This window comes from Camponotus floridanus, unplaced genomic scaffold (genome assembly GCF_003227725.1).
Source record: "Camponotus floridanus strain SB8 unplaced genomic scaffold, Cflo_v7.5 scaffold48, whole genome shotgun sequence".
Classification (NCBI taxonomy): Eukaryota; Metazoa; Arthropoda; class Insecta; order Hymenoptera; family Formicidae; genus Camponotus; species Camponotus floridanus.
This window is the reverse complement of record NW_020229636.1, coordinates 601,214-620,493: the sequence shown is the minus strand read 5'-3', so window position 1 is coordinate 620,493 and position 19,280 is coordinate 601,214. Positions and strand designations below refer to the sequence as shown.

Below are 19,280 nucleotides of genomic sequence, written 5' to 3'. Positions count from 1 at the left end.
AAAAATGCTGCTTGAATGCAAACTATATAAAATCGTAATTCGAATTTTGCTCATATTGAATAATTTTGAAAGACATTATTCACGAGTTATATTTTTTATTATTATATTTTTTTATTATTTTTATTACATTTAAAAAAAATTTATATTATATTATTTTATTATTTTTATTATATAGCCTGTGTGTATGAATTTAAAAGTCCAAGACACATGAGTAGAGTAGCTTATTGTGTCAAATGGAATCAGGCACAAGATCGATATGATGTACGTATGAGGGGAACAAAATTCATTGGTATATTAAAATTTATCTCGTGCCCATCTCGGCGCTAGTAGAAACCTTCGATTTTTTGCTTCGGTCCACCTACTGGACTTCCAAGGATGAATCCATAATCTTGCGAAGGTCGATAGGACTTTAGGAGAAACTATTTCCGACTCTTATCTCCCGCGGTCGACGACAACCAATGAATGTCAATGAAAAAAGAAGATTGCCCGCACGGTAGAGATCAATTAGGAAAATGTAGAACGTTACGTACTTGAATAATCAATGGCCGAATCGATACATATCTTTTTTTGCTTCGCAGTGATATTTATAAACTTCCGCCTCTTTCTTTCGCGACGAACGGAAAAAGAATTCATCTGTCTGCTAAAGATAACGATGAAATAAAGATGCTTCAAACGCACGCGGTGAAAAATGTAAAAATGGAGAACGGAGAAAATCACTCTTCTGTAAGAACACTCTTTATATTACTAAATTCGAGAGATAAGCTTTGTAGAATTTGATGATCGTATATAAAATGTATTTAACAGTTCCCTTCAAGTGCAAGATCATATATTAACGAATGAAAGATGAATATTTTCTATATAAGCAAAATTATCATATTAATTTCTTTTTCGAATTCTCTCCATTTGAATATTAGAATGAAGAGAAAAAATGCGAAGCAAATTAATAATGTGTTATAATAATAATTTGTTCCGATAGTGTCATTATTTAAGCATGAATAATTGTGCTTAAATAATAAAATAGTTTTGATATTTTGTATATATAAATCAACAAAAAAGTGTTTTTCTTCTATAAAGAACTGTGTGTACGCGTTGCAAATGTTTACTCACGCAAGTGTATGTGTGATCCATAGACTGCGGAGACGGTATTACTCTATCCATGTTCCACTAAACTTGACCCAGTCTTTGTCTCATGATACGATATGGCATCTATTCACAGTAAAAAATAAAATGTTAATTATAACATTTTTCACATGTCCCAAAAAATCCACTGTAAATTTTAAGTTAAAATAACTCATTCGTCGTATGTTTCTTCTTGCCAAACTAAAAATAATTGACATAATACTTTACATTTATTTGTATTAATTTGTAATTTTGTTAACTTTAAGTGTAATATAAAAATAACATACAAATATAATATAAAATGTAATATAAAAATAACATACAAATTAATTAAAAATTACATGAAAAAATAGTTACAATAACTCGTAAGAAATGTTGAGTATATTAACATAATAGTAATTATTTTAATTTAAATTATTTGTAATAAGAACATTTGATTTTAGTAAATTTGATTATTTTTTGTATGTCAAAGTTCAAGATTATTTGAAGATTTACTTTATTTACTTTTCTTAAAATATTAAACTGACTTTGAGACATGTTAAAATGATGATTGTTTAAAATGATTATGTTCAAAATACTTAAAATAATATTCTATTTCTAAGAGACATATACAAAGTGTTAAATTATGAAGGTGACATAAATGTAACACATGAAAACGTTATAAAAATAATAATATATAGATTGTATATTAATTTTACATTGAAGAGTAATCAAAATATAGTAACACAAGAAAATTTTAACATATGGACGCACAATTTTTTACTGTGTAACGTCGCGTACATTTGCATCATCTCACCTCTTTCTTCATTGAAGCTTGCCTACACGGTTGATCATGCATATAAGTTACCTGCATTCAGCACAGATAACGTGACATGTTCCTGCAGCTAGCTAACTAGGTCAAATTCATCCCGGAGACGAGATAATATAGTAGACACACGGAAGTCTTATTTCACGGTCACAATGCTGAAAAGTTATATAATATTTCCGCTGCATTTATTGAGAGTTAATGATATTTATTGCTTTTAATTAGAATTTTTTGTTGGTATAATTTTATTAATAAAAAATTCTGGTAAATATATTCACTTTTATACATACTTCCCATCATTAATGATTTTAATCTTGACATATGTTCTCAAGGTCGTGTCCCTGAGTAATATGCAAAATAAAATGCGTTTTAATTTCTTAAGATTTTAATTCTACTGGGTAGGATTTTAATTGTTCTGTAATGCTACTCGATACGTTTATATTATAAAAATATTTCACGCATGATTACAAATTTTCTTATCGCTCTGCAACGATTTAATTTGAAAAAAAAAAAAATTAATTTTCTCTAAAACTGAGGCACTATCACATTCTCATCTGGTTCTCTCTCACTATTTCGAAAAATTTAAATTTATATTTCACATTTAGAGCTTTATTAATTTCTTAAAATTCATGTCACTTTATTCGATTACTGACAAATTTTTTATGAAGATGCAAAACTTATTTAAAAATCTACATGAATTGATTTTAAATATTAATAGAATTTCATTTGAATGCATATTATAAATTATAAAAATTCTCAAATTTTCAAATAAAATTCTATAAAAAGAATGCACTATTTTCAAATAATATAAAATATTTCAAATAATAATGGTATAAAAAGACTCAATATATTTATATTTATAGATATTTTTGTACTCTACTCGCTTCTTTTACTTTAAACTTTAGATCATTAGATCGTCGCAGCGCAGACGAGCTGCTTCCCACAACAGGTCGCTAGCACGCATTTGGAGTGGGAAAAGCAGCGCCGAGACCTTCGCTTTGTTAATACGTACCATTTCTCGGTCAAAACATCTGTTAACGACTTCAGAAGTTGTGTGTTTACTTATGACATACATATTTATTGTAATATCGCGTACCCGAAGTGTTATTAATCTCTGGAAGCTTCTCGAAGTAATAAGAAATCATAACTGCACATATATTTTTCATGTTACAATAGTGAATAAAACATTAATTTATTGCAGCTAATTATTTTAACGAAACATACATTTGGATAGAATTTGTGGTATACCTCAAAACACAGTAAGTCATTAAAAATTATGTTTACATCTATGTATTGTCTTATTTTCTTCTTCTCTATTAAATTATGATAGAGACAGTGCTGTGTTTAAATTTTCAGTTTGTACAAAACAAAAATATATTTTTACAGATATTTAAATAGTATCATGTTTTTAAAACTATTATTAAGTTTAACAATCATCGCATCAGCCTTTTCAATGCACATATACAGCACACACGTACAATCATCCTATATGATACCGAAACAAAATGATATCTTTCTTACATCACATGTTAAAGAGGATACTTTTGTCGGCTATTATATTATGAGTATTCAAATATTACAATTAACGCGAAGCATACACTTGCAATTAGACGTAAAACATGTTATCGATATAATAGTGATTATGAATTATCCAAAATTAGAAATGATCGTTTATACACCAATAAAATCTTTTTATAATAATGATATGATCGTTACTGAATATATATTCGTGAATGACCTAATGCCGGGAGATTACGTCATAAAATTAATCTATAATGTAACTGATGATGCAGGCCTAAAAAAGTTTTATAAAAGAGGTGAACGACAATGGTAAGTAACTATTAAAATATGAAATATATAATAATTGCAAGTTCATAAAGAAAGAATCTTGTTACAGCATTTTATTTCAAAAAGTATTTCTTAAGAAAAGATATTTATGTAAACATGTGTGTGTGTATCTGAAAAGTTCGTATTCCTAATTATATATTTCCTAAGATTTTAATAACAAATTTTGCAATTTATTATCATCATTATTATTAAAATAAATGTAAACTGCAAATAAAAATTAATTTAATTAAAGTAATCAACAATACTACACATCTTATACATCATTATATTATCAACAGTCAGACGAATTCAAATATTCCGGTAGTGTTTTGAATTATTTTCAAAATCTAAATAATACAATTCTGAAAGATTTATGTTTGTTTTCATAGAACTTGCTTATTTAAAATTTAAAATTTTGGCAAATATTTTATTTTTACACTGTTTCCGAATACCAAACTTTAAAAAATCATTATTAATATTTAATAAAGCCTATTATCAAGGCTTTTGTAACATAAAATTAATCTATAATATAGCTGATGATATAGATCTAAAAATTTTTATAAAAATTATAATTCCAAACGAAAATATTTTTAGACACATGTTTATATGAATTTATTTATTCTTATAGTCCATAGAAGTCATTAACAAAATTTGATTAAATGCTGAACACTCACTCAATTTTCATAAACATTTTATATATAAAATTAAATATATAAGTTATACTTATGCTGTTTCATGTATTTAAACGTGCACATACGCGCACGCATAATATTATTTAGAAACAATACAATTTTCGCTATATTACGCGAATAACTAAAGTTATCATTAAAATATGTAGTGTTTCTCCAATATATATAAAATTGTGTATGGAATGATTAATAATATATCAATTAAAATCAAATAAAAAATGTTTTTATTCTAATATTATTTTACATTGAAATTTATTTTAATTTTATTGTGCGTGTGTGTGCGTTAAATTTTGTTACTAAAATACTAACATATTAACTATTAAATATTAACTATTAATTTTGTATCTTATATTCTAAAATAAATATTTTATGACCATTACGTTTTACTATGTCAAAATCGTTATTAAGTTAGGTTGTATAAAATTATATAATGTTATACAAGATATCGAACAAAAGAAGAAACTCTATGCCGTAATTTTCCATATATATATATATATATATATATATATATATATATAATTCTTATATAAATTATCCGTATATCTTGTCTTTATTTAATTTTTAATATTACTATATAATTTTCGAAAATTATCATTAATTCATATTTGTAAATGTAATAGGTTCGCAGCGTATGTTGATACTATTGGGATCGAACACATAGTTTCACATATTCCCAAATCTTCAACAGCCATCTTGCCCTATAATATTAGTATAGAACATTATCCAAACTATAGAATTTTATCAAATATACCGATAAAAACAATAGAAATGGATAAAAATAAAAACATGATGATGACATATTTTAATGCTACACTCGTAAACCCTAATTATTTTGTATTTCTGACTAACTTAACTCTTATACCTGGTACAAATGAAAGAGTCAGAGTTGATATGTGGTGTAGAATGGACTGCGCATTTGCACACGAATTTGCTGAAAATATAACACTGTACTTATTTTATGAATGGAAACGGCTGAATGAAACTTGGCAAATAAATCACATTGTAATTCCTAATTTTCAAAATGAAAGCATCGTAAATCTGGGCCTTATTTTTTTTAGGTAATTATAAAATTAAAAATAATTAATATATATTTTTCGGAAAATGAAAAAAAAGATAACAATTCTTTGTATCTAAAATTATCTACGTATCTCTCTTTGTCTACTTTTATATTTTAAAAAATAAGTAAAATCGAATATGAAAAAATAAAAGAAATATACCTAAACGTTTATATATTCAATGTAAATCAATTTATATGAAAAATAATATTAAAATATTGTATATATTTTATAATCACAAAATTAAAAGTTACAAATTAAGCAAAGTATTATATTAAGATTTATTATATTAAGGTTATATAATATTTTTTATTGATCATTAATTATATATATCGGAAACGAGTATTTATTTTGTCATTCAGTGAGTCATTCATATGCGCAGACATTATCAAACATTAATATATAATTAATATGTTAATTTATAGAATTATTTAATTATAAATTTGCTAATACAACATTTTCAACAAAAATAAGGATTTTATAAAAAATATTTTTAATTTTTAGAGAAGCAGATATTATCTACAATAAGAATATAGATTCTGTTGCGAGTAAAATCAAAGTTGCCCACTTCATAGCCCATAATATAATGCAGGAATATTTTTATTTTGAAAATCCACTTTGGTTGTCAACTGACGCTTGGTTAGCTGAGGGTTTTGTAACATTTCTTGGATTATATGTCATCAATAAGGTTATTTTAAGCACTCTTTAGCGCAAAACTTGCTCATTTGTAAACAATATGATAGTTTAAAGATATCGTATATATATATATATATATATATATATATATATACACAATATCTTTAAACTATCATATTGTTTACAAATATATATATATATATATATATATATATATATATATATATATTGCAAAAACTCTTTTTATAATTTTTTAGCTTTATTATAACATAGAAATTTTTTATGATTCAGAATATTACGCGAAGATTCCATATCTACAAAGAAAAATGATAATTTTTTTAAAGATGCTAATTTTTCATGTAAACCTACATGTAAATTATGCATGTAAACATACATAAATAATATAATTTAAAGTATTCTTATATTTTTATGTTTCTATTATATTTGCCCAACAGTTTTAAATTATTATATAAAATAGAAGAGAAATTCAGATTGCATATAAGTTATACATAAAATTATTATAAAGACATGCATGTATACATATCAAATTATAATAAGATAATTTTGCTATATAATATATTATAAATAATTCTAGAAATATTTTATTTAAAAATTACATTTCGTAATTATTTTTATTATTATTATATTATATTTTTGGTTTATTTATTCTACATTTTAAGAGTATAAGAATAATAAATATTTTTACATAGACGTAGAAAGTAGCAGCTCTAACGTATATTGCTATTGTGTGTTAAATCTAGTATTAATTAAGCAAATACATTAAAACTATTTTTTATAGACTCACCCAAATACCCGGATGATGGACTTGTTTGTGGTACAAATTCAACACGAATCCTTTCATTTCGATACTAAATATAATACAACACTTTACAACACACCATTCGACAGTTCTTTTGAAATTCCCCATTACATTAGAGGTATAATAATATAATTAAGAACTGATCATGCGTAAATATTGATTATAAATATTTAAAAAAGTATATAGAATAACTGACAAAAAATTTAATTTTATATATAATAGCTTCATTATATATATATATATATATATATATATATATATATATATGTATATATATATATATATAATTCATATAATTTAAATTATGTAATTATAGCATCCAGTCTATTGCGTATGTTGGAACACATGCTTACTGAAGAGATATTCTGGCAGGGTGTCCGCATAGAAGGAAAGGATGAGTATATGTAAGTAATATACTGCACTACTATAATTACTATATAGTATATGTAAATAATATACTGCACTACTATAATTACAGAATAGTAAACATGATGATTGATTGATTATAGATTTTATAAAATCCTCAAATATTATGATTAGTTTTATTTAAACTTACATTGTTTCTTTCATACTTTATTATCTAACTACATAATTTCTTTCACTTTTAATGTCGATAAATATGCAAGATTCTTTCAATTTATATATAATTATCTTTTAAAAGTAATCAGAATTGATTATTCTTAGTTAAATTATAATTTAAAGTAAAGCACCAAATATTTATATAAAAACTATAAATTATATAAGTAATTATGTAATTAATTATATATTTAATTAAGTATAAAATAATTAATGTAGCAATTTTATATGTTACAGTAATGTTTCTCATAATATCTTTCGTCGACACATTACTAAATTTTGCATAAATTTTGTAATTTCAGCAACCGATATTCTGACTATTTTAGTGAATTTATGAAGAACCTTATATTTACAAAAGTACCTCAAAACATTTATAGTGCTGTGAGCTATATAATTAGAATTTGGACAAAACAAAAATATTATCCTGTATTGAAAATAACACGAGATTATAATTATCCTATAGAATTGATAGATGTAGTATTGAAAAATGTATCGATACACAATTTAAATGATTTGAAAAACTTTTACATACCTGTAACGTATACTACACAGACGCATCACAATTTTGTTGCTGATTTTGATAGTATATTTTTGCACCGTTTTTTATCTTCTGGATTAAGGTTCCATAAAGTTAAAGAGGATGGCTGGATACTATTTAATATACAACAAACTGGTATGTTTGTAATAGATTTATTACATTTTATCATATATACACATTAAAGAGAAAAAGTTTACTTTCTTAAAAATATTATTTATTATGTATTATTATGCATTATTATTATGTATTATATACATTATATATATATATATATATATATATATATATATATACAGGTTACAAAAGTGTGAAACCCTAAATATCTCGGAAAATATACGTTTACAGAAAGTGTTTCAACAAAATTTAGTTTAAGATTATATACTGATTCTATAGTTTGACCTTGGATGGCGTGTCAAGGTCAGGTCAAGGTACATTGATTTTTAATGACCCTCTTTGATTGCATATTTTATAGCTTAATTCAAGAGCTTTCCAAACACTATAATAATGTTCATTTTTATTAAGTACTTTGCGAGTTATGAGGGTTGAAATAATTTCTTAATTTTACATAAACCATAAAATATCTAGTAAACCATTCATTTTTCGATTATCTTACCTTCATACTTTTATGTACAAATTAATAGAGAATCAATTGGGTAAAGAAAACACATATTATTTCTAAAAAAATATGTAATTGCAATTAACAATTCCATATTTTTTCTTAAAAACAACTGTATTTTTCTTTACACAATTGATTCTTTCATTATTTTGTACATAAAAGTATGAAGGTAAGATAATCGAAAAATGAATGGTTTACTAGATATTTTATGGTTTATGTAAAATTAAGAAATTATTTCAACCCTCATAATCGCAAGTACTAATAAAAATGAACATTATTATAGTGTTTTGGAAAGCTCTTGAATTAAGCTATAAGAATATGCAATCAATGTAGGGGTGTCATTTAAAAAAGTCAATGTGACCTTGACCTGACCTTGACGACGCCATCCAAGGTCAAACTGATAGAATCAGTATATAGATCTTCTTAAACCCTACAACTTTTGTTGGAAACACTTTTCTGTAAAACGTATATTTTCCGAGATATTTAGGGGTTTCCACACTTTTGGTAGACCCTGTATATATATATATATATATATACAGGGTACACAAAATTGACGGACACTTTGTGTGTGTGTGTGTGTGTGTGTGTGTGTGGTGTGTGTGTGTGTGTGTGTGTGTGTGTGTGTGTGTGTGTGTGTGTGTGTGTGTGTGTGTGGTGTGTGTGTGTGTGTGTGTGTGTGTGTGTGTGTGTGTGTGTGTGTGTGTGTGTGTGTGTGTGTGTGTGTGTGTGTGTGTGTGTGTGTGTGTGTGTGTGTGTGTGTGTGTGTGTGTGTGTGTGTGTGTGTGTGTGTGTGTACACAAAAACACAATATACAAGTGCCCGATAATAATAGCCGAACCTCTCGTATGCAGGTAGAGTGGATTAAACTGAGTAGAATCGTCCTTTATCGTTTTGCGATCTATGCATAAATTAATGAAATTAATAAATAAGAAATTAATTGAAGAATTGGTTTGGTATACTAGTATCAAGTTACAGTGGGATGGCTCTTGTTGCTGCATCCTTTTTACTCGCTTGCATTCCGATCATTTGTAATTAATTTTTCATAAATTATTACGAAGATTGCAAACAGTAGAAGACTTTTTTACTCAATTTAATCCATTCAATTTAATCCTTGTACACGAAAGATTAGGCGATTATTATCGGGATTACTAGACATCCTGTGTGTGTATGTATGTGTGTATATATGCATATATGTATGTTTATAAATAAATTTTTATTTATAAACATAAATTGCAATTGTGTTTATGCAATTTTTTATTGGTATATACGAATATTCTTTAATAGATTATATATACGATGTTACGCTACATGATTTTGAACCATTTAAAATACTCCATCATATATAATTTATCATAACATAAAAAATAATGGTTATATGAAATGTAATTAATAAAAAGGCTTTTTTAATATAGTTTCACATGCTTTTATGTCAATATGTAGATAATAACAAATAACATTACATTGTATTATGTAATATAACTTGATATTTATAATCAAAATTAGTTTAGTTTTATATAAAATTTCTTGTACAATTATTATAAGCACTCAATCTTAATTCAAAATAATTTTATATATAATATTATATGATTTGTATTTCTATTTATGTTCAATTTTTTTATCTATGTTAATATGTACAAAAATATAAACAGATACTATAACTGATAGACCCTTTGAAAGAATTACATATATAATCGATACAATTTATATATTTATTTTTGATAGGTTATTATCGAGTCAATTATGATATCGAGAACTGGCGAAGAATTGCAAGTTATCTAAATTCTGAAAATTATACAAAAATACATGTTCTTAATCGTGCCCAAATTATCGATGACGCTTTTCACTTAGTGATAATAGACCAACTTAATCCCACTGTATTCTGGAATATTACAAAATATTTATCACGAGAAACAGACTACATCGCATGGTATCCTATGTTCAAAGCCTTAGAATATCTATCCAATATCTTTCTATTTTCGGAACCAATATATCTTAATATCAAGGTAATAACAAATATTATAAACAATGTCAACAGTGATGTATTGAATATATTAAAACGCTTTAAACATATTAGTTATTACACATATTAATATTGTGTGCATTTATAACAATAATTATTAAGTGCTTTCCAAAAAGAACGTACAATAAAATACATGTAGCTAAAAAAATTTGATTACGATTTTTAAATGTATTTTGGATGAATGATAAATATCTATTTCTATTCGAATAGAGTATGTACTAATTATAAATGTCTTCTTATTTTCGGAAGCAAATTTTAAAAACATCAAAGTAAATTATATAAATTATCAATAATGATGTTAAATATACTAAAACTCTTTAATCATACTATAAAAATGTTTTACTTATTATATATATTAATAATATTTACATATATTAATAAATTGTGTGCTTTTATAACAATAATTGTTATATGTTTTTCAAAAAAATACAATAAAATACATGTAGATAAAGTTATATTTTTTAAATATATTCTAGATGCAAAATAAATATCTACTTATAAATTAATATTCAAATACAGTATGAACTAATTATAAAAGATTGGAGGGAAAAAGAGAGAAATTAAAAATTGCTACCATTTTTAATCACAGCCCGATGTTTATAACGATTAAGATAATTTAAATATCATTAATTTTGAGATAGAAAATTAGTAATCATATATTAGTTATTTATATATGTAATATACAAACAGTTAAAAAATTATTAAATTATTATATTATTATATTATACATTATAATGTTTACATGTAGGATATATGCACTTCTGTATTTATATGTATGTTATATAATTATATGGATATGTATAAACAGCATGTGTGAATGTGTAGAAGAATACAAATCTGTGTGTAAATTCATGTATAAGTATAGCTGTATAACAGACATCTTTAGAAGAAGGAAGTGAGAACTATTTAGTAAGACAGAACGTTCTAATTATACAGGATGTTCCTAAACTCGAGATAAATATTTTAATGACAAATTCTTTGTAACATTTTAAGACAAAAAATATAATACAAAAATGTCGAGGCTACAATAGTTTTCAAATAGGAAAAGTTTAAGGATCACGAATGATAGAGTTAAAGTTTCGCGCGCTCAAAGGTGACAAAACGATTAAAGATGCTTTCATGAATTGAGTACTTTCGACACTGGTGAAATTATTGTGAAAATATTATAGATAAATATTCAAGAATTTCATAGCCTTGATATAGAATTTTTATAGCTTTTCATTTTTTATAGCCTCGACATTTTTGTATTAAACTTTTCGTTTTTAAGTTACAAAGAATTTGTCATTAAAATATTTTGCGAATTATCACGAATTTAGGCACACCTTATATCAAATCATGTAAAATACAGTTTTACAAAATATTTTTTTATACAGCAAAAATATAACACAAAAGAACCGAAAATTTAAAATTTTTATCAAATAACAATATATATATATATATATATATATATATATATATATACTTTTAGATAATAATAAGGAACTTATTACGCGAGTTACTTCGATACAAACTTGGATACGATGATGTTTTAAATGAAGACGATTTTCAAAAGAGTTTAAGAATGGAAGCTGTAAAATGGGCATGTTCTCTTGATGAGCCCAATTGCAAAGAAAAAGCCGGCTATGTTTTAAAACGATATCTCATAAATTCCAAAGAAGACACGTAATTTTTCTCAGATATTCGATCATTTTAGTTTGCCTTGTAGATATATGTGCAATGTTTAATAAATTTATTGAATATAAGAAAAATATAAGATTAATATGTGCAACACTTTTATAATTTATTATACAAAAATCTACTTCTTGTCGAATTTTCCGTAGACTCTTGCCATGGTGGAAAGAATGGACATATTGTCAAGGTTTAAAAACGTTGTCCTATTCTCTTAGCGATGGAAATTCTCCTTGGTGGGGAGTATATCATCTGGAAAAAGAAAAATTTGAAACTAAATTTTTAAAATATCTGGCTTGCTCTGAGGATTCACATTTTATCAAAGACTATTTAAATCTAATAACAAATGATAGTACAACATCGATTATGTTTTTTAAAGGTTTTTCCAATAAAGATTATATTAATTATTTTCTTTTTACTATCGCGAAGCACGCGAGAAATCCTGTAATATTCGATTTCATATTAGAAAAACTGGAGAATATAAGACCCAGGTAATACAGCTTTCTCTGTAAATATATATTTATCATTCAATAGTTTATGTATATATCAATAAATTTATTATTTTACTGTTATAGACAAGTCAGTAAATATGCAGCATTTATTGTTATTATTAATCATGTGTATTCTACGAAACAACTCGAAAAGGTAAGAATTGCATGTGCTTATATATATGTAAAATAAATAATTATGATACGACATAAAATTATTATTTAATATTGTTATTGAATATCAAAATAATCTGTTTTAGATAAACAATTTCCTAACAGATAAATTTATTAATGCAACGAAAGTTAAATTAAATGAACATAAGAAGATATGGATTGCATATACGGAAGAGAGAGATGTGAAAGTAAAGGTAAACTTATGAATAGCATTATACTAATATATATTCGCTTATTATTATTGATTTTTTGTTTTTATACAGAATATATTAATATCACAGAATCTCAAAGATACAACAAGCAAAAATTAATGTCATCTAATTTCTTTTATAAAATAATCATATTTTTATTTCTAATTTACGAAAATATACTGTTTTCAAATTATTGAAATTTTTAGTAAATGAGTGAGTGCGAAAGAGCGAACGAGCAAGCGAAAGGCAAAAGAGATAAAGAATTTTTTTACTTGAAAATTTTAGTAATCTTAATAAAAACCGATTTATATAAATTTTAAAAACAGAATTTATAAGCTTCGAGATGTTCAAATACTTCTTAGTTAAATAAATTTAAATTTTTTCAATATATGATTATATATGATTGAGAGGATTATTGCCTAATATGTGATTAGCATACTTCAATATTATATGATGAATTATCTGTTTATTAAACTATAAATTTAATAATGATAGATTATTATAATATAATGATATTTTCTCTGTGATAGCAATAGCTCTTATAGATTTCTAATTTTATTTTTAAAATCTTTAATTTTAAATTTTGTAAACTTTTATTTGTCAAGGGTTAAAATATTATTTATAAACATTCGTTGCAGACAAAAGAATTATTAAGTAAAATAGTGTAACACTATGCACATAATATAATAGAACACATGGTGCAATAGAAAAATGATTTTATTCTCATTTCAGCAACTTTATCTCGATATTTCTTCGCCTACGCTTTTCTACACGGATCAGAGATGATTTATTTTAATAAAAATCTTGAATTGAGATTTATTTAGTTATTTATTATCGCATCGAGAAAAAAATGTATTCCATGTACAACAATTTAATTTTTAAAAAATTAATTTTCTCTAAAATTGAGGCACTACCAAATTCTCATCTGATTCTCTCTCACTAGTTCGAAAAATTTAAATTTAAATTTCACATTTAGTGCTTTATTAATTTCTTGAAATTCATGTCACTTTATTCGCTTTTGTTGACAAATTTTTTTATGAAGATGCAAAATCATTATATATTTGATTTAAAATATTTACAAACTTATAAATCTCTTTCTTTAGGGTAACTAAAATTTTAAGTCGCAAAAAAAAGTTATAACTTTCATAATCTATAATTATTACTTATTCCAATTATATTTAAAATTATTATTATAAATAAAATATTTGTGCTATTATATTTAAATAAAATGTTTAGTATATACAAGGTGTTACCTAGTAATTGCCTAATTCCTCGTAAGTAGAGCGAGTTAAACTGAGTAGGAAAGTCTTTTATTGTTTTGCGATTTTCGCAATAATTAATGAGATATTAATTTAAAAAGATCGGCCAATTCGCGATCATCATGTTTTGGAGAGTGCCCTATCCGCCACTTCATCGTCCACCTAGTATCAAGTTATAGTGGGACAGCTTTTTTCGCTGCGCGCTCCTACTGGCCGATTATTTTTAAATTAATATCTGGAAATTGTACGTAGTTGTTTACAAAATGATATAAGACTTACTTTAATTCAGTTTAGTGAGATTTACTTGGATTTTGTTTGGCAAATGTTAGGATGGACATCCTGTGTATATGTTACATACACACACACACACACACACACACACACACACACACACACACACACACACACACACACAAGATATAGTTTAATATAATATTTAATGATAATTGATTAATTGCTATTCACTAATAATTAATATCGATATAATTTGTTTTAGACAAGCAAATTGAATAGAATTAACGAAGAGTTCAGAACTATGAAGGAATATGTTCTAAATATTCAAAGCAAGATACAAATACGTATTTTCGAAATCAAAAGTCAAAAGGCTTACTTTCAAAATTTTGTAAAGTAATTCGAATATTCGTTTAATAAAAGTAACAATTGTGACACGAATACATCTATACATCTTTCTTATAAATAGCTTTTCATAAGGTTTATAGTTATCGATTTATTATTTATGCTTATGTGCGTTAATAATATAATAATTCAATGCACGTGCACTTACAAAGATATTTTTTGGCCTGCGTTAACCGGTATTTCCATTTCTTTATTAACATAAAATAATATAAAGTGTTAATTATGTTTATAATTATAAATAATTATAATTAAATTATGTTATATGAATAATTCTAATTATATAAATGAGAAAGTATCTACAATATTTGACATTATATTATTAATGTACCATCTAAAAATGTATTACCTAATTTAAACTGTATTCTGATTTATTTTTTAAGTTGTATTTGATATGTTCGATATTTATAACTTTATTCGTTAATATTTATTAATTTTATTATCTTGAATCAAATTCTTAATATATAATAATGCATATTAATGTTTAAATAACATCTAAAATTAAAAATAATAAAACATTATTACAATTCTTTAATATTTGTATACATATAATAACAATTTTTTATGTATATAATAAATTGTTGTTATAAATTTAATATGTATTATTAATATTTTAAATATATATTATTAATTATTTGAAACTTATAATGTTTGTAAATTTTATATAATTTTTGATTTTTATAATAAATCACATGGCACAATTTTCTCATACATCTACATGTCTATTTCTTTATACTTCTTACATATTTAAAGAAATGTAATGTACACTCACGCACATTCGTGTAAATATTTACACACGCACGTACTAATGCACACAAATTAATTTGCACCTACTATAAAAGCGATAAATAGCGATATTTTTGAACAAAAAATAAATTATATCGGAAACCATTTTTTTCATAATTTATAACAATGTAGAAATTAAATTTAATTAAGAGATTTCTCCCTTTCTACCCTGAAAAAAAAGTTCTCGTTTTGTATAATACAAAAGCACAATGCAACTTGAATTATATAATATAACTCAAACTTAATTTTAATTGTAAATCAGAAATAGGTTTGAGTTAGGTTATATCTTCCGGAAGTGTTACCCTCATGTAGCTAAAGGTGGGGGGGGGGGGAGCGGAACTCATGGCGTCAACATCTGTACTTTGCAAAATAAAGCGAAAGCCATGGTTAGGTGTAGAACAAACTAAATAACAGAAACACTCGGAATATATTGTAAACAAATACCTGATACATATAGTTTGTGTAATAAATGTATGTGGTGTCAGAAAAATACGTTTTAATCACTAAACATTTTTCATTAAATATCTCAAAAACTATAAGAGGCCACTAAAACAAAGAAAAATTAATCAGCATCCTCACCTCTACAACATGTAAAGATCAAGGTGTCCGTTAATGTAAATAATTACCAAATTCTTTTTTTAATAGAAACTTATGCAAATAAGAAAATTTTAATTTTAATTTTAATTTTAAAAATTAAAATTTTTTAAAGTAATTATTTTTCAAGATTATTGAAAGTGTACATAGTATACATATAGCTTGATATTTCTGTTCTTTTTCTGTTTACTAATCTAAATTATTTCTTTGCTGTATAATAAATTGTAGTTTTGTTATTAAAGGAAACTTTTATTTTTGTTATTAAAGGAAAATTTTATTTTTTGATAACATAGCATTTTTTTGGCTCATTCATGAACATTATTCATTTTCTTATGCGATCATAAACGTTAGGTGTCAAAAAATACTAGAAGTAAAATACTAGAAGATACTGACACCGCAAGACCAAATAGACAAAAGTTTATTTAAAAGTTAATTTGGTGCACTTGTGAATCTTGATCCACATGGTTCCGAAAACGGTTCCTCGTATTTGTTTTCAAATGTGTGTTGTGTACGTATATGTGATATGGTTGTCCATTCAAATATACGAGCACTCTCTTTGCATATATATAATCGCATTGTTTGTAACGGTTGTGTAACGGTAAACAAACCGAATACGAGTTTATTTATTTATTTTTTTTGTATATTTGATATTATTCGATAGACACTTCAATATTATTTTTACATTGCAACTGCATTGTGTATTGAGGTTAAACCATTTATATTTTCCTGTGTTTTATTGAAACAACTTCTAACTTAAAGCTATATATGATAATTTGCACTTTACATTCACTTAAATTTTATTGTAATCATAATATGATTCTTAGAAAAAATATTTGTATATATGTTTTACTTATTCTTTTTTTTCCTATTTAAAAAAATTTTACTTTCAATTATTTCTTTTTTTCCCTATATTTTTGTTACATATTATGTTTAGACTTTTATTTCTACATTAAATATTATTTAATATGTGCCATTAAGTTGTTTTTATGAATATGTATGTCTTACACAAACGAATATATGATTCAGCGAGTAGATATTTATATCCATGTTCTATGATCAGAAACATGGATATATTCGAAAACTAATTATTTATTTGATCAACATAACATCATAATACAAGTGGATAAATATCTGTGTAAGAAGATCTGATCAATAATTTTGATTGAAATAAAAAAAAAATGGTACATTTTTCAGGTACATTTTACAGGGTTACATTTTTCGTATAACTAATAAGCATTGGAAGTTGGCATTACATATTTTTGGATTCTTTATCCTTTACATTCAATTGTCAGAATCTTTTCTGAAATGTTTCAGGAACTGTAGAAGAGAAGCGAAGAAGAAAATTCTATCAATTATTATCGATCTTCGAAAAATGAGGCGTCAACTTTAGAATAATGTAAAAATTCTTGCAAAAATTAAATTGCAAAAGAGAAGAGAGCATGGAAATTCAATAAGGATATCAATAGACCGCACAGGGTTGTGTCACGAATCTGGTTATGACCAAAAGCGAGTAAAGTGGCCAGCAAAACTTGCTCGGCGTGCGGCTATTGAGAAGGAATAGCCAATCACAGTCCAATTCATGAAAAAGAAAATTAAATTTCGTTGAAGCGGGTTCGCAGAATGACATCGTAATGTCGACTACGTGCGCACTGTACATACATACATACGGGCCGTTACTTTTTTCAGAAACTGAACTGACTCGATGCTCTTGAAATGAAGCAGTTTTTTTGGATGAGAACGGCGCTATAATGTCTCCGACGCGAATCGAAATTGGTAGAATCCTGATATCTTTTCGGCGACCAAGAATATTTCTGGCACAGGAAATTGTAGAATATCGTAAACGACAGTTGTAACTCGAATAGATAGAATATTTTCTTGCATTTTCTATGGAACGTGAAATTTTTGTCTCTTCTCGTACGCTCCTCGCGTATAATACTAACAATATTTATATCTGAATGAAATGGAGATAAATGAAATTAAGCAATTACTTGCTGATATCGCGTTGAATTAGTCCGACAAGCAAGCTGGTTCCACGGAAATTGAGATCGATATCACCTCTTGCCTTGAATTGATTGCTGGCGGTCGGGCTTGTCATGTCGGAAATAAGCGAATTTATAAACAGTAATTTGAAGTTTTACGCAAAAGTTTTTCTTGTGTCAAATATTGATTCACTCGACAATTTCTCAATTTACATCGGTATACAATATAGTTCAATTCACGATTGTTGATCCTATAGAGATGCGTTGATTTGTACATCATTAAAAATCTTTGGTAATTAATATATTTCAAAAGTTTAGTATCGTTAAAATAATTTCAGCATTGTTTCGATGTGGGCGCAAGATTAATCACATTAACATAGATCCGTAGCCGGGACGCGGTGCTTTATATAAATATAAAACTTGTTAAGGGATAATCACAGATCTCCATTAACTTCAATAAAGTATTTAAGAGAACGTTAATGGAGTTCGCTGCTGGTGTATCGCAGCAACGAAATAATAAGTCGTGGGTAGCGTCAGTCAATATTATGCCCGATATTCGTTTAACAATTTAAGCGACACCCAGGGAGTTCATTTAGCCCATTCAATCGCATTTGTATAAAAAACTCTGATTAAACGGTCCTACATCTGGCTCTCATGTATGCTTTGGTATTCTCCTGACTACGCGATTTATCCATTGATTTCGATCGGCTAAGAAGACTTTTTGCGCCATCGATATTGGATAAAAGTTTGTACAGCATTTTATTTTATAAAAATCGTGAAAAATGTGGATAATCAATCATAAGTTAA

At 25.7% G+C, this 19,280-nt stretch overlaps 1 protein-coding gene across 1 annotated transcript; it reads left to right on the top strand.

The window, feature by feature from the left end:
- Positions 1–2,874: 2,874 nt before the first annotated feature.
- LOC105255045 (thyrotropin-releasing hormone-degrading ectoenzyme-like) lies at positions 2,875–17,915 on the top strand. The gene is made up of 13 exons (XM_025412162.1): positions 2,875–3,183; positions 3,311–3,754; positions 5,061–5,498; positions 6,000–6,183; positions 6,931–7,069; positions 7,268–7,355; positions 7,830–8,200; positions 10,404–10,684; positions 12,170–12,363; positions 12,522–12,860; positions 12,945–13,014; positions 13,118–13,225; positions 17,809–17,915. The coding sequence occupies exons 2-13, from the start codon at positions 3,327–3,329 to the stop codon at positions 17,815–17,817; spliced, it is 2,649 nt and encodes an 882-aa protein (XP_025267947.1). The 5' UTR covers positions 2,875–3,183; positions 3,311–3,326; the 3' UTR covers positions 17,818–17,915.
- Positions 17,916–19,280: the final 1,365 nt, after the last annotated feature.